General features: G+C 39.1%; 1 protein-coding gene across 1 annotated transcript in view; it reads left to right on the top strand.

Moving 5' to 3' along the window:
• The window catches only part of LOC143172098 (angiogenic factor with G patch and FHA domains 1-like), a 30,131-nt gene extending 6,666 nt beyond the window's left edge, over positions 1 to 23,465 (top strand). Inside the window, exons 6-14 of the mRNA XM_076361349.1 lie at positions 7,353 to 7,698; positions 9,351 to 9,462; positions 15,928 to 15,979; positions 18,279 to 18,380; positions 18,734 to 18,899; positions 19,149 to 19,231; positions 20,248 to 20,375; positions 21,390 to 21,489; positions 22,339 to 23,465. Of these exons, the coding sequence (XP_076217464.1) occupies positions 7,353 to 7,698; positions 9,351 to 9,462; positions 15,928 to 15,979; positions 18,279 to 18,380; positions 18,734 to 18,899; positions 19,149 to 19,231; positions 20,248 to 20,375; positions 21,390 to 21,489; positions 22,339 to 22,539 (1,290 nt within the window). The 3' untranslated portion in view covers positions 22,540 to 23,465. The remainder of the gene's footprint in view (positions 1 to 7,352; positions 7,699 to 9,350; positions 9,463 to 15,927; positions 15,980 to 18,278; positions 18,381 to 18,733; positions 18,900 to 19,148; positions 19,232 to 20,247; positions 20,376 to 21,389; positions 21,490 to 22,338) is intronic.
• The last annotated feature ends 1,613 nt before the right edge of the window (positions 23,466 to 25,078 follow it).

The raw sequence follows: 25,078 nt of genomic DNA, 5'->3' as shown, positions 1-25,078 counted from the left end.
TGACTACTCTTTGGGATCCCATCGCCATCTGCTTCTGTCATCTGATTATACTGCAAATAGTTACTTGTCTTTAGCTGCTTTTATACTGATAAAATATTTTTTATGTAGATGGTCATGTTAACAAATCTTTTGTGTGAAGCCTGCACAGTCACAAGGTAGGAGGTAAACATCCACTTTTTATGATGTGTTTTATTGATAGTGAACTGAGTACTTTGCTTTATTTGTGAATTAATTTGTTCAACCAACAAGATAACAGGAAAAAAAATTAAAACAGATTCTATAGTGCACAGATCTTTGCATCTGTGAACAGTAAGTGAAGGGTAGTGTCATAGTATGACATGTTTTAAAACAACAAAAAAGGGAGAATACAAAATGAAACTTAAAACAATTACTTTCCACTTTAAACTTCAAAAAGAATAGAAAGCCTTTTTGTCAGTGCACTTTTGTGTAAATGCACTGTTAGATTTAGAAGAAAACAAAGCACCTTACTGTCATATCTTACGTAGCTGAGTTAAAATACCTTATTTTTGTTGTGTGGTTCTTATCATATAAGAAATTCATTCATTAGTTTAAAAAAAAGGTTACATTAGAATAAAAGATTATAGATTTTTCTGTTGTAAAACTGAAAAAATAGTTCATTAGCTGCACAATCCAGTTCATAGACGCATGGTATTTCTTGGCAGTATTATTGTTGTCTGGTTTTGTCTGGTATTGTTAAAGGCACTAATTAGTTCATGCTAGTTATTGTATTATATACATCCTAAAACAAAACCAAAAATGTCTGGTTTTAAGTAGAACTTTGTAGTTGAAGTGTTGTCTATTGAAATGCTTTCCTGCATGCTAATGTCCAGCCTTCTCCCTTTTCCTTCTATTCCCTCTTCCAGTCTTGACCAAAAAAAAAAAAAGTTAAAATAAAAACTCTCCCTAAATACTGATTAAATTATTAAAGTTACTACAATTATTTTGAAGATTAGTATTTCATTATTGCTTTTCCCAATGGGTTACTTATTAAATTGTGCTGCTAGCCTGAAAAATGCCTCCAAACATGATCTAATTTCTTGACCAAAGTAGGTTTTACTCTACTTTCTTTTTCTACAGCCAGTATAAGTAGGAGAATGGTTTGGTTTTTTGTCTGGTCTGAGGACCACTAACAGTGGTAAATAAAGCAATACCAGGGTCTAATTCTGGGAATATGTCACACACTCCCAGACATTATTCCTGGATGAAGATTAGGTGGTTTATAAGAATATGCATGTGAAGTGGGGGAAGATATTGAGCAGTAGATATAGGACCTCAAGTACATGGGCACCTGTTAAACTTGTTTTCTTTCTTTTTCAATTAAAGGATTAAATGTAAACAAGTATTGATAGCTATTCAGTATTACTTATAAGTTGTCAAATACAAGAAATAAGGAAACAATAGCTGTGTTGTAGCTATACAGTTCTTACAAAAATTGCGTGTGATTTTTGAATGTCTTACTCCTATTTAAACCAAATTTAATCTGTTTTTCTTTAATCTAAAAAAGACTGTAACTGAGCCAATCTGTTAATTTTCTGTTTCTGGTCACTCTTTTTTTTTTTTTTTTAGCTGCAATTTAGTTTGTAGCCATTGTGAAGAATTTGATGTGCTCGGCTATCTTACATATAGTATCTATTTAGAATTAGTACTTTGGGATGTTTAACACTACACAAATAGCAAGCGTATTCTCCACAAATATTGCAGTGTTCTTCAAAAGGCAATATAAATCTGAGAATCTAAAGAATAAAATTAATCTGTTAAAATATTATTGTATTTCTAACAAGCTGAATTACCAAACAAGAAAATACTAGTGAGCTTCTGCTAAAATGAATGTACTTCTAATTGCAAAAAAACAATGGAGGGGAACTCGCATGCTTAGGAGATACTAAGGAATGTTCCTGATTTATATAAGAACTTGCTTTAAAGAGATTCTTTCTTTTCAGTCACCAAACTTCTATATTACAAATAGTTTTCTTTTGGCTTGTGAAACTAAGCATGCTGCCCACATGCTTGCTTTTAATAGACGATCAGGATTTTTATTTGCCAGGACGAAGTATTAGATAGCCTATGTGCAGCTCGCTTAAGGACGATGGGTGGAATACTTTGGAACTTTCAGGCATCAGTTCAGTTCTGATTTCTTCTTGTAGTGGTAGGCCAAAAAAAAGTGGGGCAAGAAATATCATAATTATCTCCTGCAAGAGAAAAACCTTTAAATAAGTAAATTTTGAAAAGTTTAAGGGGGGGGGGGGGGAAACACACCCCAAAAACAAACAAAACCCCCCAAAACCAACAACCAAAAAAACCCACCCCAAAAGGTGGCATAAATGATAATGTGATCCCTGGGCCAATATCAAGATCCAGCGTTTCCATACAGGGTAGGGAGTAGACTGTGTGCAATAGTGATCGTGTAGTTCTACTTGCTGGATTGGGGCTGTTTGAAATAAAATTTATTAGACAGTAGTTTAAGAATAAACTTTAAAAATAATTTCTGGGGGAAAAAAAGTCATATGTCAAAGCCTGAATCTAAATTTTGCTACATATTTCAACGTGGTGCTCAAAATTCACTTCTGACATATTCTTTTCCATTATAGACGCATCCTAGCTACTTCTGTAGGAAAGACAAGGGTTTTGTAGTAATATTTCCCATAGAACTCTTGAAGCGGTGATTTTTTTTTTTTTTTATCACATGTAGTTTACTTTTTTGCTGATATTCGTCCCATCTTTAGGTACGTCAGTTGACAGAAACCATGGCTAATCTGAAGATTTCTTCTTTTGGATTGGCAGCTTCTGGTGAAGGTAGAGTTGAGACACCAAACACATTAGTCTGTGGATGTTTACCTTTAACCTTGATATTTTAATAAAGGAAAAATAATATCTAGTAGTTGATGTTTAGATACATATTTTCCTAAAGGAATTAATAAATTTTTTGCAGCTATTTGATCAAAATCAGTTCATCTACAAAGTAAGTTTGAAATATATTTGAAACACTGTATAAGTAAAACATCTGAAGAAAACTGATGGCATTCTGGAATATTTCAGAAAAGACATGTTTAGCATCACTGTATTAATGTAGGGTGTCGTGACTAAACAAACTGCGTTCTTTAGGTAAGACAAATTTATACTTCCTGTATTTCAGAGCCTTCTGCCAGTGTATAAAATGGCTTCTATTTTCTATAGGAAAAGCTTTACTCTTTTTATGGCTTTTTGCATTGGAAATTCGAGTATTGTGTAGGGTGGAAGACAGTAACTGGAGTACTTGTGAAATGGTGCTAGCAAGTGAAAGCTTAGTCATCTGTGTGAAAGAGCTATCTTAAACTGTTTGAAAATGTTTGTTTCTTTAGTAAAATACTGAATTTCAGATAAATATTTCAAATTGGGAGAGTTGGTGCTAAAGATTTAACATTCGGCCCTTTAGATTAGGGTAAGTACCCATGATCCCGTTAAGTCACCTACTGAACTTCTAGCAAACCAAGAAGCAACAGACTACGCATTTCTGAAAAGTTGCTTATACATATGTTTTGTATAAAGTAAATTGATTTAGAAAACAATACAGTTTAATTAGTGCATTTCTTTAAACTAGTTATGCTCACAATAACTTTTAAGTTCTAATTTGTAGGCATGCTGAAGAGTTGCATGAACATGCATGTCAATCAGGCATAATACAGAAAAATGAGAAGTTTTGAAAGAGAAAATGTCTTGCTCTGTCACAGTAAAGCAAAAAGTATAGTTAAATGCTTAAAATATTTTGGGTTTTTTATTAAAAACACTTCAGTTACTATGATTATTCACGTATATTGTAAGTAGGCCAGTCTGCACTTCAGAAGGTCTTTGAACCATCAGTTCCTGTCATACGAACATGATTTGTAATTCTTAAAAGATCACTCCTCATGGGATACATAAAAATAACATGCTGATCCTGAACCATTTCACTTGTACCTTTGGCTGTCTTTGTCAGGGATGCAGAAATATTCTATTCTATTCTAAACATGAACCGACTCAACCCTGTAGTTAAGAAATAGTTTACTATGGATATGGATCAAATTCATCCCACCTCTCAACTTTACTCATGCTTAGTGAGAGAAAAGCCAGAGATCATGTGATGATACCTAGTAGATACAAAGGTTTTTCAAAGCTGAATCACATAGAGGCAGTCCCTATCCAACATATGACTTTAGGTCTACTGACTGTTAAGGTATATTATGCAAAGTAACATACAAAGAAAAGTATGTGCCTAGTATCATGGTGTAACAGACATGGTTATAATGAGTACATCCTTGCACATTTTATGTGATGTGTCATGAGTTTGGGATGAAGAGTTAAATATCCTGCCATTGAGAAATAAAGTGCATTGTTAGTATTTGTTAGGTCATTCAGGATGATATTTACTGAATATTCTGCTTACTGCTGGTTCCTCTTTTTTAAGCAGTGGCTATATGGAGGCAAGGTATTGGTGCTGTTTGCGTAGTTACACTTTCATACATGCTACGTATGTTCTGTGTTAGTACTAGTCGTCATATATAATGGAAAAGGATTTTTTCAGCACAAGTAAAGACCCACTCAAATGCTTTATGAATACATTCAGCATCCCCAGGCTTAATGCTTAGACATTGTCAAGATGTGCATTTTAATACAGATCTGTGAAATCATAAAGGGCTCAAAATCCATATTCTTTAGGAAAGCAATTTTTAAATCCTCAATTTTGTACAAGGATTTCTAAACTTATTTATAGCTAGAACATTCCAGGAGCTTAATTAAAAGTTTAAAGTTAGTAACTTCTTCCCTCCACGCCCCCCTAAAAAAAACACTTTGCTTCCGAGGTCCTGAACTTGCAAAAGGAGTCTGTTATTGTAACTCTTTGCCAGAAATAAGTTTCTGTGCTTGACTTCAGCGGAACAAAGCAGATTGCTGTTTGTGGCATCAAGGCTAAGGTTCAAGGAATCCACATCTTGCTGATTAAAGTGTTTAAACAAGAGCTACATTATGCAGATATTCAGCTAATTTATCATATGTGTTTCGCCTAACTTGATTCCAGTTGATCTCAGTAGGAGAAATAGTGGACCCAGAATGATAGAAAATGAACTCTGACATTATTCATGTTAGTTTGAATACAAATAGCTATGCTTTCTATAACAACTTCAGTAAGTGCTTTGTGTCCTAATTAAATATGTAAATAGGGCCATTACCTCTCAGACTGACTTGTGGGGTTTCTTTTCAGTTCCACAAATGTACTGAGTCATTTTGACTTGTTTGTATGTAAGATTACAGTTTAGACAGAAGGAATATGTGAAGATTACGTTTATATCAGTACTTAATAACAGAACTATTTAGTTTATTTGCTTTATTAGGAGTTGATTGTAGTAATAGTGGAAAAAAATACAGAAACTGCTGAGAACAGGCTTAATGGTCATATTGGCAGAATGTATGTACAGAATCTTTGGTCTGTCTATAAGAGTGTTTTTTAAAATTCCTGTTTTCAACCCAGAACAAAGAGTCTACTCTTTAGTAGGCAGGCTTTGAAACACCTTTTTATTTTCTAATTTAGAATATCTGAAGTGATACCAAAAATGAGTATCACTGGATTCACTGTGGAGAAAGAGCTGAGTGGTTGGAGCGTTATACTTGGGCATCAATGTGTCACAGTCATCTTGTTGTTTTGCCTCAGTTGTGATTTGAGCAGAGCATTTAGTTTCTCTGTTTTCAGACTAGATTAGCAAAACTTTGGTAGCTCACAGTATTATGGGTTAGAAATACATTTAGGATTGCAGAGCATCTTGGTATGACTGGTATTGATCTAATATCCATGCCAAATATAAATATAGACAAAGATAAATATACTGGAAAAGATCACTGGTAAAAGCTATAACCAGATTTGCCAAAAAGGCTTCTAATGGAATTATGTGTCTGAAGTATGAACTGTGTAGTCTTACTTTTGGCTAGATTATTACATCTCTTATTTAAAATAAACAACATAGGCAGTGGCCTTGTGATCCTGTTCTTTCCTAGTTACAATACTTAAAGGATTCAGGGAGGAAGACTAGTGCATTGTAGAGAAACCCTAAACAAACCGATAGTCCTTCAGTTAAAGCATATGAGGTCTTTTAAAATTTGCTCATTATTCCTGAGAATCTGCTGTCTTATTGAAAGTGTTTCAAAAGTACACTGTAAAGTTCTATCCAATAGCTTGACTACTGGGCTGAGAGGAATTCTTGTGTTTGTCTTACAGCTGTGCCACTGATGAGTTTTTACAATTTTGAAAAGTGAAAGTGCTTTAATTTCCATGGCGTTAACATTCACATTAATTCATGTATCTTGAAATGTAAAATGCTCTATATGAAAACTTAATGAAAAGTCAAGCATGTTTTTTATTTTAACTGCTGTGTTGCAATATTTGGTACAGTTCAGGGCAATTGAATGCATTCATTCTGAATCTAAGATGGCAAATAATTTTATAATAAAATCTGAGATTTTTTTTATTTATTTTTTAAAGCCATTTGCGTTCATTCCTTTTTTTTTTTTTTTTAGATGGTCATCAGAGTTAATAGATTGAGAATTAAGTTTTCAACGTACTCTGCAAAAATTGATGTGAAACTTTAGATTTCTCAGTTCAAAAAATGTTGATGGTCTTTTTTTCTGCTCATGAAATCAAGTGGCGATGGAAGAACCTGCAATGATCTCATCTGACTAGCATGCAGTGGAGAAATTTGTTGCAGTAGAAAATGGATTCTCAGTAGAATTGTTCCACATAGCATAAATTAAACTTAAAAGTTCTCTACAGTATCTTGATATGAAAGGCTTTGTTAAAGTTGCAATTTTGGAAGGATGAAGAGCAGGTCGTTAGGCGAGCATGGGTGGGCATTCCAGATATTCAGGACCATTGTGGGGAAAAAATGAGAAGATAAAAACAGGAGTAAGGTATGACGAAGATCAATTAAAGAACTTTTAAACAAGTTGCAAGAATTGAGTAAGAGAGGGAAAGAAGTAAGCGTCATAAAAGCAAAACTGGAAAATATTCAAGACGGTGTTGTACAAGTTTGAAAGTGAGGACAAGGATCTTAAGTTTTGTGTGAGAAAAGAGGAAGGAGTAAGTGAAGGTTAGAAGAGGAGTGCAGTCACTTTCCCAAATAGAAGATGGTCTCAGTCATGTCTAATAGGATGTGAAAATGTTTCTACTGAAATGTTCTGTTGACTGCATGCGCAAAACTTTCTGGAAATTTAACCATTTCTTAATAGTCCTAGTGAAGGATTTAATTCTAGGCTGATAGCAGACTTTAGAATAACTCAATCTGTAAAGAATGTAACATTCCTCAAGTCTGATTTCTATAACTCCTCTCCAGGATTTGGACACAGAAGAGCAGAAATCATCTAACAGTCTGAATTGTTTTTCCACTACTGAGCAAGTAAGTTCTACTGAAGAAGAGGAGTCTCCAAATGTGAGAAAGAAGACTAAAATGGACACAAAAACACGAAACAGTTTAACAGCCAAAGAATCAATTTCTACAGACAATATAAATTCACGTTCACGCAAAAGTACACCAGATGTTGCAGCATATACAGACACAGTAGACACAGAAAGTGAGCCAGAAGAAGGTGAAATTACAGATTCTGAATGCGAAGCCTACAGCAGTGAGGATGAAGTAACAAGTGAAGAAAGTGCTGATTCGGAAGACTCAGAAAACAAAGGTGAATTATTGTGGCTTTTATGTACGATATTACTGTATTTTTCCAGGAGCCCATTAAGAACAAACTACAAGAAAACAGTTTGGATAATTAAAAATAAATAAATAAAAGCATCTAACTTGAGATACTTTGAATTAAAAAGTGCTTTATGTTACTAGTATTTCCTTCTCTTCTCTTGCACCACTTGTAAGTAGTGGTGTTTTTGTAAAAGCTGTTTAGGGGTATAACTTCCTGTGCTTGTGTAGAAACCTCGGTGGTAGAATAAGATTTGTTTAGATTAGGATAGTGACAGGAGAAAAAAAAGTCTATTGCTAAATAGAGATTCTAGTACAGACCTCTCAGTAATTCTGTATTAACTCTCTTCAATTAATGTATAATATTTCTGATGCTGTTCATAAACAATCACGTATAATTCAATGTAAGATGAATCCACTGTGGTGAAAAGGATGAATGTGGAGTACTCAGTACTATTTGAAAACCTATTTTGTGTGTATTCCAGTGGCAATATGTAAGAAATGGGTATAGAGAAGAAACCTGTATGCTCTTTTGTACCAAAGAAAGTATTCTCTTAGGTCCTTAAGACCTACTCAAGAATTGAATGGTCTCTTGCACACAAAAAAAACCCAAAACAAACAAAAAACCCCAAAACCCCAAGGAGAAAAAAAACAACCGAACCTGAAAAGTTTAATGCAACCAATTGGAACTATGTATATGCAAAGGATATTCCAAATCACAGAATGAAATACAACCTATAGGAGTCTGTACTACAGCCTCTGCCCTGCTCACAGTTAAACGGTCAGTTTGTTTCTTCTACTTTCATTATTTTACTTACTCAGCTACTCAGATTCTGATTGATTAATGCCATTCAATATGTGCTTGCTACCATCAGGCTTTCGGATTAAATTTCCTTCTCTTACTATTTTCTAATAATCAACTCTGCCATAATGCTGGAGTAATAAAAACTGGAGACAGTTTCTTTCCTCCTAGTACCTTTTGAGCTAGTGTCTTCCCATCTTGCCCTGTGTATTCCTAGCTGAGATCATTGGAGACCTGTTTCTGCAAACGTACATCCAAGAACAGAATTCATATAGCTGTTGGGATAGAATTACTTAACAGATACCGAGGCAAAAGAGCATACACATCTGTAGGCTCATCTATTATTTCTTCTTATTTGTATTGGTGCATAGTGCTAATAAGACTTAAAAATTAGTAAAAATACATTTGACAGAAATAATCAAATATAAAGTTTTATGTGTTAGGTTTGTGATGTGGGGAACAAAAAGTTGCTGTCTTTTCTCAAAGTAAAATTGTATTCAGCCAGTCACTAATCAGTTACGACTAATGGTCCATAAATTTATAGTATGCTAGAAAATTCTGAGTTTATTTTATTGCTGTAACTAAACAGTTGTGCATATGTAAACAATCAGAATTAGTAAAACATTCTTAATGCTTTAGCGTGCAGTCAGAAAGCCTTTGAAACAGTACTCTCATCAAACTTTTCTCTCAGATGTGCTTATACATTTCTTTTTCTGAAAGTTGCATAGGATTCAGCTAGATAATGGCTGAATGTATATCAGTTGTTTGAAAACTATGGACTATAGGGGTAAAACTGTAACTTGTTGGTAATAACAATATTTATTTTTTTATAATGATAGATGAAGAAAAGATCTGGCCTCCTTGTATCAGAGTAATTGTAATAAGATCACCAGTTCTACAGACTGGATCACTTTATATTATCACAGCTGTGAAACCTGCTACAATTGGAAGGTAAAACTGAATGGAATTTTTATATTTTTATTTTTATATATATATATGAAACTGTACCTGGCTTTGAAAGCGGTGGAAGCCACTCAAGATTGTTTGTCCCTACTGTCACAGAATCATAGAATCATAGAATCATTGAGGTTGGAAAAGACCTCTAAGATCATCGAGTCCAACCGTCGACCCAACACCACCACCCACTAAGCCATGTCCCTAAGTGCCTCATCTACTTGTCTTTTAAACACCTCCAGGGATGGGGACTCAACCACTTCCCTGGGCAGCCTGTTCCAATGTTTAACCACTCTTTCAGTAAAGAAATTTTTCCTCACGTCCAATCTAAACCTCCCCTGGCGCAACTTGAGGCCATTTCCTCTCGTCCTATCGCTAGTTACTTGGGAGAAGAGACCAACACCCACCTCGCTACAACCTCCTTTCAGGTAGTTGTAGAGAGCGATGAGGTCTCCCCTCAGCCTCCTCTTCTCCAGGCTAAACAACCCCAGTTCCCTCAGCCGCTCCTCATAAGACTTGTTCTCCAGACCCCTCACCAGCCTCGTTGCCCTTCTCTGGACATGCTCCAGCACCTCAACGTCCTTCTTGTAGTGAGGGGCCCAAAACTGAACACAGTATTCGAGGGGCGGCCTCACCAGTGCCGAGTACAGGGGCACGATCACTTCCCTACTCCTGCTGGCCACACTATTTCTGATACAGGCCAGGATGCCATTGGCCTTCTTGGCCGCCTGGGCACACTGCCGGCTCATGTTCACCCGGCTGTCAACCAGCACCCCCAGGTCCTTTTCCGACAGGCAGCTTTCCAGCCACTCTTCCCCAAGCCTGTAGCGCTGCATGGGGTTGTTGTGGCCGAAGTGCAGGACCCGGCACTTGGCCTTGTTGAACCTCATACAATTGGTCTGGGCCCATCGATCCAGCCTGTCCAGGTCCCTCTGCAGAGCCTTCCTACCCTCGAGCAGATCAACGCTCCCGCCCAACTTGGTGTCGTCTGCAAACTTACTGAGGGTGCACTCAGTCCCCTCATCCAGGTCATTGATAAAGATATTGAACAAGACCGGCCCCAAAACTGAGCCCTGGGGAACACCGCTCGTGACCGGCCGCCAACTGGATTGAAATCCATTCACCACAACTCTCTGGGCCTGACCGTCCAGCCAGTTTTTTACCCAGCAAAGAGTACACCTGTCTAAGCCATGCTTGTCATGCTGTCATGCTTGTCCTCCTAGTGTGCAGCAGTTGTGAGTTAGATTAGCCTACAGTAAGACATTTCAGTCACGTCACATAACGTCATTTTTGCTGTGATGACAGCACACGCAGTTGATGTAGCTCAGCAGTCATGAAAATTTGTTAGTGATAACTTGATCTCGTGTCTAAGTCCTAATGGCGGCATAGCTGCAAGTCATTCTTTGAAAACTGTTGTTTTCGAAAAAGTAAGTAAATTTTTTTTCTGGGCCACTAAGGTAACTTTTTCAGAAATGGAAAAATACACTTCAGAAATTCAGGATCCCAAGAAAGCATGTCCTGGGCTTCCTCACACATTCAAGTTCCAGTAGGGTTGATCCATCATTTTGAAATGATAAGTTGGGTTTTGTGGTAGCCTGTATGCATTCTTTCAGTTCTGATGTTTAAAAAATTAAAAAAAAATAATAATCTGGTTTGTTCATTGTGGATTATGAACGCATGAAGAATTTAATGATGAATTAATGCTTTCTTCAGTGTTTACTGAAAACCTCACCCCTTTTCAGCTGCTTTTAACTAATGCTGATAGATGTGTTTTAATTTGCTCTTACAGCTGGAGTTTTCTAGGTGCATTTATGTGAAGTTTAACTTATGACAAGTCTCCTTGCAATTTGCATATAGGTCCTTTACTAGCTGCATTGCTTCTTCATCCCTTAGTATAAGAAAATAATACACAAATCCCTTCTTCCTCCTGCAGTGATTTTGACAAAAAAAAAAAAAAAAATCTTATATAGATTACTCTTTCATTGCTTGTATTACCTGCCTAATGCTACCAAGAATTCTACTTCAGCATTGAAGACTGATGCCATGATGCAATGAAGAGCTTGAAGGAGTTGTGGTGGGTTGACCTGGGCTGGATGCCAGGTGCCCACCAAGCTGCTCTATTACTCCCCCTCCTCAACTGGACAGGGGAGAGAAAATATGACGAAAGGCTCGTGGGTTGAGATAAGGACAGGGAGATCACCCAGCAATTACTGTCACAGGCAAAACAGACTCGACTTGGGGAAATTAATTTAATTTATTGCCAAACAAATCAGAGTAGGGTAATGAGAAAATAAAAACCAAATCTTAAAACACCTTCCCCCCACCCCTCCCTTCTTCCTGGGCTCAACTTCACTCCCGATTTCTCTACCTCCTCCCCCCAAGCGGCACAAGGGGATGGGGAATGGGGGTTGTGGTCAGTTCATCACACGTTGTCTCTGCCGCTCCTTCCTCCTCACACTCTTCCCCTGCTCCAGCGTGGGGTCCCTCCCACGGGAGACAGTCCTCCATGGGTCCTTCCCACGGGCTGCAGTTCTTCACGAACTACTCCAGTGTGGGTCATTTCCACGGGGCCACAGGTCCTGCCAGCAAACCTGCTCCAGCGTGGGCTCTCCACGGGGTCACAGCCTCCTTTGGGCACATCTGCTCCACTGTTAACCTCCATGGGCTGCAGGGGGACAGCCTGCCTCACCATGGTCTTCACCACGGACTGCAGGGGAATCTCTGCTCCGGCACCTGGAGCACCTCCTCCCCCTCCTTCTTCACTGACCTTGGTGTCTGCAGGGTTGTTTCTCTCACGTATTCTCACTCCTCTCTTCCATCTGCTGTTGTGCAGCAGTGTTTTCCCCTTCTTAAATATGTCATCACAGAGGCATTACCACCGTCACTGATTGGCTCAGCTTTGGCTGAAGGGGAAGAGCATCTTCAGTCATAGGCTTGCCAAGCTGGTGAAGAGGGCTTTAAACTAGAGATGCCAGGGGAGGGGAACCTCAGTCCATCCCACTCTTACCAGTTTGACGCCAGGGCCAGCAATAGATGCTCAGAGCCTGGAGAAGGATCACAGGTCAGCAGGAGAGCGCCTGAAGAGCAGCACAAAGGAACTCCAGCCAGTAAGACAGCTTCATCGGGGGCCCAACTTAAATGCCTCTATGCAAACGCACGTAGCATGGGGAATAAACAAGAGGCGTTAGAGACGTGCACACGCCTGCAGGGCTATGACGTTATTGGCATCACGGAGACGTGGTGGGATGGCTCCTATGATTGGAGTGTTGGGATGGAGGGATACAGGCTCTTTAGGAAGGACAGGCAGGGGAGACGAGGAGGGGGTGTCGCCCTCTATGTCAATGACCAGCTGGAGTGCATGGAGCTCTGCCTGGGGATGGATGAGGAGCCGACCAAGAGCTTATGGGTCAGGATTAAAGGGAAGGCAGGGACAGGTGACATTACGGTGGGGGTCTGCTACAGGCCACCTGACCAGGAAGACCGAGCGGATGAGGCCCTCTATAGACAGATAGGAGCAGCCTCACGCTCACAAGCCCTGGTCCTCATGGGGGGCTTCAACCACCCCGACATCTGTTGGAGGGACAACACGGCAGGGCATAAGCAATCCGGGAGGTTCCTGGAATGCATCGATGATAACTTCCTTCTCCAAGTGGTAGAGGAGCCAACGAGGAGAGGTGCTATGCTGGACCTTGTTCTCACCAACAAGGAGGGGCTGGTGGGGAATGTGAAGCTCAAGGGCAGCCTGGGCTGCAGCGACCACGAAATGGTGGAGTTCAAGATCCTTAGGGCACCGAGGAGGGCGCACAGCAAGCTCACTACCCTGGACTTCAGGAGAGCGGACTTTGGCGTCTTCGGGGATCTGCTTGGCAGAGTGCCATGGGACAAAGCCCTGGAGGGAAGAGGGGCCCAAGAAAGCTGGGTAATATTCAAGGATCACCCCCTTCAAGCTCGGGAGCAATGCATCCCAACAAAGAGGAAGTCAGGCAAAAACGCCAGGAGGCCTGCATGGATGAACAAGGAGCTCCTGGACAAACTCAAACACAAAAAGGAAGCCTACAGAGGGTGGAAGCAAGGACAGGTAGCCTGGGAGGAATACAGAGAAGTTGTCCAAGCAGCCAGGGATCAGGTTAGGAAAGCTAAAGCCCTGACAGAATTAAATCTGGCCAGGGACGTCAAGGGCAACAAGAAAAGATTCTACAGGTACGTCGGGGATAAAAGGAAGATGAGGGAAAATGTGGGCCCTCTCCAGAATGAAACGGGAGACCTGGTTACCCGGGACACGGAGAAGGCGGAGGTACTCAATGACTTTTTTGCCTCGGTCTTCACCGGGAAGTGCTCAAGCCTCACCGCCCAAGCCGCAGAAGGCAAAGGCGGGGACTGGGAGAATGAAGAGCCGCCCACTGTGGGAGAACACCAGGTTCGAGACCATCTAAGGCACCTGAAGGTGCACAAGTCCATGGGACCCGATGAGATCCATCCGCGGGTCCTGAAGGAACTGGCGGATGAAGTTGCTAAGCCACTATCCATCGTATTTGAGAAGTCGTGGCAGTCCGGTGAAGTTCCCACTGACTGGAAAAGGGGAAACATAACCCCCATTTTTAAAAAGGGAAAAAAGGAAGACCCGGGGAACTACAGGCCAGTCAGTCTCACCTCTGTGCCTGGGAAGATCATGGAACAGATCCTCCTAGAAGCTATGCTAAGGCACGTGGAGGACAGGGAGGTGATTCGAGACAGCCAGCATGGCTTCACCAAGGGCAAGTCCTGCCTGACTAACCTAGTGGCCTTCTATGATGGCGTGACTACATCAGTGGACACGGGAAGGGCTACAGATGTCGTCTATCTGGACCTCTGTAAGGCCTTTGACATGGTCCCCCACAACATCCTTCTCTCTAAACTGGAGAGGTATGGATTTGATGGGTGGACTGTCCGGTGGGTGAGGAATTGGTTAGATGGTCGCATCCAGGGGGTAGTGGTCAACGGCTCAATGTCCAGATGGAGATTGGTGATGAGTGGCGTCCCACAGGGGTCCGTATTGGGACCGGTACTGTTTAATATCTTCATCAATGACATAGACAGTGGGATCGAGTGCACCCTCAGCAAGTTTGCAGACGACACCAAGCTGAGTGGTGCGGTCGACACGCCAGAGGGATGGGATGCCATCCAGAAGGACCTGGACAAGCTTGAGAAGTGGGCCCGTGTGAACCTCATGAGGTTTAACAAGGCCAAGTGCAAGGTCCTGCACCTGGGTCAGGGCAACCCCTGGTATCAATACAGGCTGGGGGATGAAGGGATTGAGAGCAGCCCTGCCGAGAAGGACTTGGGGGTACTGGTGGATGAAAAGCTGGACATGAGCCAGCAATGTGCGCTCGCAGCCCAGAAGGCCAACCTTATCCTGGGCTGCATCAGAAGAAGCGTGGCCAGCAGGTCGAGGGAGGTGATTCTGCCCCTCTACTCTGCTCTGGTGAGACCCCACCTGGAGTACTGTGTCCAGCTCTGGAGCCCCCAGCATAAGAAAGACATGGACCTGTTGGAGCGGGTCCAGAAGAGGGCCACGAAAATGATCAGGGGGATGGAACACCTCTCCTATGAAGAAAGGCTGAGAGAGTTGGGGTTGTTCAGCCTGGGGAAGAGAAGGCTTTGGGGACACCTTATTGCAACCTATCAGTACTTAAAGGGGGCTTATAGAAAAGATGGTGGCAAACTTTTTAGCAGGGCCTGTTGTGACAGGACAAGGGGGAATGGCTTTAAACTAAAGGGGGGTCGATTCAGACTAGATATAAGGAAGAAATTTTTTATGCTGAGGGTGGTGAAGCACTGGAACAGGTTGCCCAGAGAGGTGGTGGATGCCCCATCCCTGGAAACATTCAAGGTCAGGTTGGACGGGGCTCTGAGCAACCTGATTTAGTTGAAGATGTCCCTGCCCATGGCAGGGGGGTTGAACTAGATGACCTTTAAAGGTCCCTTCCAACCCAAACTATTCTATGATTCTGTGGCCAGCGGTGGGTCGGTCTTGGAGCCAGCTGACACTGGCTCTGTCGGACATGAGGACAGCTTCTGGCATCTTCTCACAGAAGCCACCCCTGTAGCCCCCTCCTCCGCTACCAAAACCTTGCCACTCAAACCCAATTCAAGGATGCAGAGTTCAGACTATTATTTACAGGGCTTGTATGAGATTAAAAATTCAGGTAGAAATATCAGGTTTATTGATAAAGCTGTACCTTTAATTTTTTATCTTATATTCATTATCTACTGTTTAGATTATGGTTTGTCGATGGAAGAAGGGATGTGAAGTAAGTCTTCACCTTGTATATATTGCAACACAGTACTTTTACATCTGTAAAGCTCCATAATAGCTCAGAAGAGAAGCACAGTATTAAGGTTCAACTAAAATACACCTTTTGTAAGCCACTATTAGAACTATTTCTACTTTGTTGCTATTTATATATCAACTTGCCTTTCCAGAGAAAAAGATGCTGGGCACACACTTCAGATTCCTGAAGTTGGAGTCAGTAAGGTAACTCTTGTTTCTGTCTGCTGAAATGTAGATAAGTGTATGGATGAAGCTTTAGATTTTATTGCTTTAAATTTTGCCAAATCTTATGTTAATTTTAAAAAAAACCCCAGCTTTTAGAATGAGATGTGGTTTTAGCCACTTCTTTGAAGTCAGAGAAAGGAAAAGATATGGTATTTTACTGAATGGGAATTTAATGCAAACAGCAGCGTGATTTCAAAGTCTAGAAAAGCTAATTTATATTTTTAAATTGGAGTCTTAGTAATCAACAGTGTAAAGCGCTGGAAAAAATTATACTTTGAGTCTTGAATTTCTTAGTTATTGAACTTGAGGAAAATATATTATTGTGTTAGGTATTGATCATATTATAAAATATTGATGTCAACTAGCTAGAACTTTGTCATAAAGTAATCCAATCCTTGTAGTTGAGCTTAGAGCAACAGGTTTTGTTTTATTTTTCTTCAACCGTCTAAATATGTAAATGATGTACAGGGAGTTTGAAAATTTAACAGAATTTTTTTGTGACAGATTGTAATGGAATTTTTTTTTTTTCTGGTTAAAAGGGATTAAAGATAAATTATGTGCTCTGTTTTGCTAACTATTTTAACATGGACCATAAATACAGCACTCAGTAAAAAGAAAGTAAATTGACAAAGACGTGTCATCCAAACAAAAAAAAAATTTGATAAAAATATCTGCAGATGCAAGTATCTGAAATATGCTTTACTGTGTCTGTTCCAGATGATAGTTCTGATTGATCAGCCATGTACCATATTTTATACTGCACAATTTCCAGAGAAAATCTTTCCCTGCTGTTAATGACTTTTTCAGGCATGTATTTGAAATTGGGTGTATAAAGCAGCCAAAGGGTTTTTATTTTTCTGTAATGTTACCATTTTCTCTATTGCTTCTTGTATGGATAACAATATTTATTATAAAATTATTCATGGGTACCTGAGTCGCTTTGAAATACCTTTCATTAAAATAATTGAATGTCTGCATAAGAAGTTATTTCACTCTGCAGATGAGGAGTCCAAGTTAGGAAGATAAATGACATATCTGTAGAAACAGAAAGTTACCACTGATTTGTTTTCCTCACTATTCATAGTTGATAGTTGTGGACCACTTTAGTATTTGCTTTCCTTAAATGTAAGGTGAGATTTAAAGAAACAAAATTACACCCTGCAGATTTAGCATCTTAATAAGTAGTTTTGGTTCATCCTATTCAATAAAACAGAGGTAGAAATTAAATTATCTATTGAATGAGCTAGTCAATCTTTCCACCATTATGGGAGTATTCCTATTGTAAATTTATGCTAGCCAATCTACAAATTTTATTTTTTTTTAATTAATGAATGTAGCAACTACTCTTGCTCAAAGATAAGGGATTTGGTTTTAAATGAGCACTTTCTTCCCAGATTGACTGTTGGTTTTTTTTCTTCTACTATAGCAAAAGGCATCTTTGCTTGTCAAATTTGAAACTGTCATTTTTTTAGACTTCTGGTTTTTTTACTGGGAGTCTTAGTAGGCTGCAGAAGTTGATATTTTGGTTTGCTTAGTGGCCGTTTTTGGAGGTAGTGTATGTGTTTGTGAGTTTGGCCTGGAGTTGTGTTTTCTGTGTTCTATCTGGGCTTGGGAGCAATACCTATATAGAATTGTAACAAAAAAAAAATTAGTTTGTTTAGTCTCAATATCAGAAAGGAGATAAAAGGAACAGCAAATGATGGATAGTAATTGTGTCCTGGGCATTAAGATGCAGGTGAAAGTTAATTACATGAAATTTACTAAAACACAGTATTTAGTCAGCTATTTCAGATATGAAAGACCAAGTAACCTGAAACTGTAGAATGAGATCAGAATTTTTTTTTAATTGCATTTCTTTCAGCATCTTTTTTGATGCACTCCGGAAAGAGAAAAATTGAGAGTGCTATAACATACCTTACAAGAAAAAAGCTTTTTATTTATAAGAACAGTTAAAAATGCTTTATTACTGTATCTTGCAGTCCTTTAAGTAAAGCATACTTGCCACATTGGAGGTATATACCTTTTCAGTACTGAATCAGTTTATGGTCAAAATAGTTATATTATTAATAGAATACTTTAGCTCATATTGTTGTGGCCCATTAATTTACATTTCAAATAGATGAAATCATAAGGCATGGAATACTCTATTAACTTAGAGTACCAGAGCCACTCAGTTAAAAGACCCCAAAATACATTCTGAAATCTTACTGTAAAATAGCATATAAATTGTGAAGTATTTGTTTAATGAGAACATTTCGCTTAGGCTTCTATTTATCAGTTCCATGCAGAAGTATATTTTGACCACGATTTGCAAAATTATGTTCTTGTGGATCAAGGCAGTCAGAATGGAACAGTTGTTAATGGAAATCAGATTCTCCAGGTGAGTACTTGTTATAATGCTGTATATGTTGCAGAAAACAGTAGTCATGGTCATTTTAAATGTTATGGCAAATCACTAACAATGTCATTGTATGGCTTCTTTCATACATTAGTCTCTTCCTCGGTTCCCTTCTGGTTTTAGGGCCACTTGTAATACTTCATGTTTGGTTTATATTAGGAAAAATCCACTATGGTTACAGTTACTAGAGTGAAATACCCACTGTAGTTAAATATTTGCCTGCATTTGTGAGACCAAACTGAATCACTAAATTATGAGCAGTATTCATGAAATAGAGTTGGTGCCCTTCATTAGTAACTAATAAACATGGCTGCCAAAACTTTCTTTTGCTGTAGCCTAAATCAAAATGTGATCCCTACATCTTGGAGCATGGAGATGAAGTGAAGATTGGTGAAACTGTACTTTCTTTTCATATACATCCTGGCAGTGATACTTGTGATGGATGTGAACCAGGACAAGTCAGAGCACATCTTCACCTGGATAGGAAAAAGGAAACTTCTGGTTAGTCATGTTATCACTGGATATGTTTTTTATTATAGCTCTTTACTTTATAAACATAATTACTTCAGATAGTTTTCTTACAATTTTCTTGTCAACAGGGAATAGTTCTATAATACATGATGATGTATTTTCTTCTTGGTATGTGTGTCTGTGTAATAACGTTAGAACAAAATTTCTCACAGTTGTCTTATGTTTCAAAACATTGTTACATTATTAATTAGAAATTCAATCCTGTATTCTTCCTTTTAGTTTGCCCAGCGCTTAGCAAAGAAGAGAGAGAGTTAGTCAGAAGAAAAGCATTAAAACAAATACGGGTAAAATATGGTTTACAGGTGAGTTTACAGTAGAAATTGATTAAGTGTTTGAAGTCTATGTCTATTCTGTGATTCCTATTTTAAGCCATAGACTTCAGTGAATAAGGAAAGTTTTCAAATGCACTCAAACTTGAGCCTGGTGGTTTTACTCAGGTTTGTCTTTTGTACACTAAATAATTGTTTTTTACAAACCTCTACAGAGAGAGATGATGATAACAGGGCATGGAAGTTCTGTTAAAATTTTAGGAAAAAATGATCAGTTCCAATGTGTACAAGATTCCTCATCCTTTTGAGGTTAAGATTTCTTAAGACATAGCTATTTTTATTTTTCCAAATTAAGTTGGCACTAAATTGCAGTGCTGTGTTTTATTTGGAAAGGGAAAAATAATGAGCAACTGAAAAAATGATGGAAGGAAGAGGGAAAATTTTTAAGTTTTTATTTTAAGTCTGCTTTGCCATAGAAAAATGCCAACATGAATGTACAGGCTATATAGTATATAGGTATTCAAGTTACTTCTGTTTTAGAGATGATTTTAATGATGGGGTTGCATCTAGCACTTGTAATAAGTACTCATGTAGAAATCAGAATGCCATCGTTTCTCTCAAATTCTTCTGCTACTCAAATAACATTGGTACGGAATCTATACAAGTGCTTAGTTGTGTTATCTATTCTGAAGAAATAGTTGCTGAAGAACAGGCTATATGTTTAAAAAAAAAAGTCAGTGGCATGTCCATATGGTTTTCTGCTTAATATGGAGAGATTGATTCTTCATACCAAGAGAAGATTCAAGAGAATCTGTTAATTTATTTACAGCTTCTGTGAAATTAATTAATTTGGCAATATTGCATTATTATGCGATGGTGGCAATAACAAACTACTGAATGAGAACTATAGTTTTTTGGTCTAAGATTTAGAATTAATGAAATAGGCTGAAGCTGTGCCTTACTTTTGGAGGGAAGCAGCAAAGTTATTGAAAATAAAGAATTTAAAGCCAGCTTTCTTTGCCTTGATGGAATTTAATCTGTTTGCAAAGAACGCAGAGTATGAAGACAACAAAGCAGTGAAGAATCCAAAGTACAAAGATAGAGCAGGAAAGCGCAGAGAGACCACTGGAAGTGAAGGAACCTTCCAGAGAGATGATACTCCAGCTTCTGTCTATATGTAAGTTTGGGGGGGGGGGGGGAATCCTCTGTGTCCTTCTCTAGTGAATCTTAAAAAATGATGATGCAGTAAGTATCAATTAGTTACTAGGATACAGTTTGTTAGATTATGAATTACCTGTATATAATGTGTTAGGAGAGCTAGAAAATACTCAAGTTATTCTCACTTCCCAGTTCATATGCTATTTTTATTAATTCCTCATGTTCTATACAGAATTCAACTTGGTAGTAAGGATGCTTTGATCACTTTCTTACCAACTCAAACAATCAGGGAATTCCCCAGCAGCACTATTGACACCGTCAGTAGTGTCTATTTTTCAAGTGCCTCAGTTTCTATCCAGTCCCAGCAATAGCACATATGCAAATTTTTTACCTGCAGTTTCTTTCGCTGTCAATATCCAGCCTATCATAGGACATGCATTTACATACCTCTTAAATGACACTTATTTTAATCTTCCTCTTTAATTATTCCTCTGCTTCTGTAGTTGCTTTTTTGTTATGTGTTTGTTTGGTTTTTTGGGAGGTTTTGGGGTTTTTTTGTTTTGTTGTTTTGGGGGGGTTGGTTGGTTGGTTTGTTTTTAAGAAACATGAACTTGTAGGTGCTTGTAAGTTAGTAAAAGGAAGTGTGAGACAATGAAATATGTGCATTAGGATGATTTGGTGGTGAGGTAGTGATAATGCCTTTTCCCTAGTGCATTTGATTTGCACCCACCTATGCTGTATCTTTCAACTCCTAAAGTAAGCAAGTAGTTCAGAGGGAGCTTTAAGAAAGTTGGTATTGACCGAAGACTTGGCATAGCTTTGGTAACCGAAGATATTAATGGAAGAACTTGCAAAAGGTGGCACTAGGGTCTTCTGGATAGCTCTTGATGGAAGTAGGAACAGCATAGTAGTTGAGTCCTGGTTTCTAGAGCAGCATATACCTGCACATTTCTGTCCTTCAATATTTGAGTTAGAGAGCATACTCTTTGTATTAACTCTTGCTTATCAGTTATCTTAAACTTTTTCTTTAAAGTGAAATCAGCAACAGCAACAAAGGACATAAAATGTTGGAGAAGATGGGATGGAAAAAAGGGGAAGGCCTGGGCAAGGATGGTGGTGGTATGAAGGATCCGGTAGGTCTATCTGGTTTTTACTTGGAGCAAAAAGATATAGAAATGCATTTGCAGTCAAAAATGTCTAATTGTAAGCCACTATTCACTTGAAACATTTCAAAATCCTGGGTAGGAAGGAATAATCTCAGTAGGACTAATCTCAAATCACTTTTGACTTGATTAATGAAGTATTTTGAAATTTTTCAATGATTTCATCCCTTCAGTGGAAAATGCCAGTAATGTTTGTGGTTGTTGGGAAACTAAGCAAGGGAGGACAGACAGCTTCTAGCTATTGAATTAATAATCTCATATTTAAATACAAAGTTTGGAGGAAGATTTAAATAATTTTAAGTGATGTGAATTCAAGATGGGCTTATGGTGGAATCCTTCACTTTCTGCTAGGCTGATGTAGCACAAAATTCAAACTAGGTGATGCACCATGAGAGAGGAAAAACTGGCTGAAGTCACTTACTGTAGCCACCAAGTTCTAGGCCTCTGTGGCAGTCATCTTAGCCCCATTTTTGTCACCATTGTGGTGTTGTCTTTTGGCAATAGCACTGCTCAGAGCCACACCATGCCTTGTGTTGTCAAACTACCCAGCACAGGGCTCATACACTATTCATTTAGTTAGGAGTACTTCACAGTGATGTTAGTGGCAGGTGACATCAGCACTCCAGATCGTAGTTCTAGAGGTGGTGATTTGACACATTGTTTTAACAGTACTTTAGATGCCCATCTAAATCTAGATCTAAGTATATTAGAGCCTTAAACAAAGTGCTTGGGGAGGGGGGAATTAGTATTATAAAATATGATTTGAAGTATTTAGAATACCTAACTTGCAGTTACAACAATATTTAATGTATTTGACAGATCCACCTTCAGTTACATAAGATGCATGCAGGTTTGGGTACAAGTAGACCAGCCTCAATTGAAGATGTTCAGATCATCCAGAGCAAGAATAAAAAGAACTGGGATAAAGCAAGAGAAAGGTTTGCTGAAAACTTCCAGGAACCTAAATCACAAAAGGATACACCTAAGATTACGCCTTGGATTAGAGGGACTGTAGAGTAAAGTATCTGGTCTCACAGCAGGGTAATTCTTGTGTATAAATAGTTGGGAGAGAATTTATTTTTATTCTTTTTTTCTTTTGCTAAAGCACAAGTTTGGTGATATGTAAAATACAGTTGTGGAAAAAATTATGCAAGATTAACTCTTATGTTAATTGGTTTTCTGTGGTCTTCATGCTTTTATTAAAACACATTTTTAATAAGAAATGAATGGAATTTAGAGGGATATTCAAATTTAAGTACTTGAAAGTAATTCTCATCATGAGCAGGAACTTCCTTCAGTTGTGTTTTTAACACAATACTTCATGGAAAGTCAAACAAAACGTCTTTTAAATATGATACCTTTACCTTTTGAACAGTGGTTTAAAAGCAAGCAGAAACAAACAAAAAAGAAAAAGAAAATCCCCCAAACCCTACTAACAGAGTATCATATTGCCTTTTCCTCTGTTGTATGTTTATTCATGATTGCCATGAAATGCTCAGCAAGAGGTACACCACTCTTAAATTCATACAGTTCAGTACTACTCACATATCTCAGCTTACCTTAAGGGGAAAAAAACTTGGTTTTAAATGATCCATCAGTACTGTTTAAATACTCTATTCCATGAAATAAACTACCAGCATTGGTGAAGAAAACAATGTTCAGAGAACAGCTTGTACCAAAATTTTCTTCTGTGAAGAACTTGCACGAGACTTGTTTAGTAAATCTGTATCGTGCCTTTAAAAGAGGAGGTATGTTTAGAAAACTGCTATCTGTGTGTATTATTTATTAACAACTTCTGATACATACCTTGCTGGCAATGGAGTTTATACTAGGAAAAAAAAAACAACCAACGAACAGATTTTTGGTGGGAAAGGATTGCCAAACTGAAGCTAAAAGATTAGTATTTATTGAATGTTCCTAAACAAAATAAATCATTGTCGATTTAAGCAGTGTGCTTCTTGATACTGTCTTGTGCATACGCTGGATATGAGTGCTCTTCTAAAATGAGAAAAACTTAATCCCATTTTAGTCAAGTTAAAGTTCTGATACTTGTCCAAGTAAGGGAAACTTAGTAGTTTCACCATCCTATTGGATCATGCAGGCAACTGTCAAGCACTGTTGAGTAAAACCAGGACAAGTTGCTAGTTATTTATCTTAATATATCTTTAGATGCATACAATATAAAGCAAAATAGTCAATCTATGTTATTTAAATCATTAAAGCACACAGCTTTTTTTTTTTTTAACAACCTGAAGTACACCTTACTTCAGCAGTATACAGTTGGAGATAAGGCTATGAGCAGTGCCTGCGGCAGTATTCCTTAATTTAATTAAAATCAGCTCACCATTTGCCATTGTAAGCAGTTCTCTTTTCACTGTTTTAGTAATAGTTATGAATTATTGGCTTACTTTGCTGATGCATTCCTTTAGAGAATCATAGAATCATAGAATAGTTTGGGTTGGAAGGGACCTTTAAAGGTCATCTAGTCCAACCCCCCTGCCATGGGCAGGGACATCTTCAACTAAATCAGGTTGCTCAGAGCCCCGTCCAACCTGGCCTTGAATGTTTCCAGGGATGGGGCATCCACCACCTCTCTGGGCAACCTGTTCCACTGTTTCACCACCCTCAGCATAAAAAATTTCTTCCTTATATCTAGTCTGAATCTACCCTCTTTCAGTTTAAAGCCATTCCCCCTTGTCCTGTCGCAACAGGCCCTGCTAAAAAGTTTGCCACCATCTTTTTTATAAGCCCCCTTTAAGTACTGATAGGCTGCAATAAGGTGTCCCCAAAGCCTTCTCTTCTCTAGGCTGAACAACCCCAACTCTCTCAGCCTTTCTTCATAGGAGAGGTGTTCCATCCCCCTGATCATTTTCGTGGCCCTCTTCTGGACCCGCTCCAACAGGTCCATGTCTTTCTTATGCTGGGGGCTCCAGAGCTGGACGCAGTACTCCAGGTGGGGTCTCACCAGAGCAGAGTAGAGGGGCAGAATCACCTCCCTCGACCTGCTGGCCACGCTTCTTCTGATGCAGCCCAGGATACGATTGGCCTTCTGGGCTGCAAGCGCACATTGCTGGCTCATGTCCAGCTTTTCATCCACCAGTACCCCCAAGTCCTTCTCGGCAGGGCTGCTCTCAATCCCTTCATCCCCCAGCCTGTATTGATACCGGGGGTTGCCCCGACCCAGGTGCAGGACCTTGCACTTGGCCTTGTTGAACCTCATGAGGTTCACACGGGCCCACTTCTCGAGCTTGTCCAGGTCCCTCTGGATGGCATCCCGTCCCTCTGGCGTGTCGACCGCACCGCTCAGCTTGGTGTCATCTGCAAACTTGCTGAGGGTGCACTCGATCCCACTGTCTATGTCATTGATGAAGATATTAAACAGTACCGGTCCCAATACGGACCCCTGCGGGACGCCACTCGTCACCAATCTCCATCTGGACATTGAGCCGTTGACCACTACCCTCTGGATGCGACCATCTAACCAATTCCTCACCCACCGGACAGTCCACCCATCAAATCCATACCTCTACGGTTTAGAGAGAAGGATGTTGTGGGGGAC

Source organism: Aptenodytes patagonicus, chromosome W, assembly GCF_965638725.1.
Source record: "Aptenodytes patagonicus chromosome W, bAptPat1.pri.cur, whole genome shotgun sequence".
Lineage (NCBI taxonomy): Eukaryota > Metazoa > Chordata > Aves > Sphenisciformes > Spheniscidae > Aptenodytes > Aptenodytes patagonicus.
This window is presented reverse-complemented; position numbering and strand designations above follow the sequence as displayed.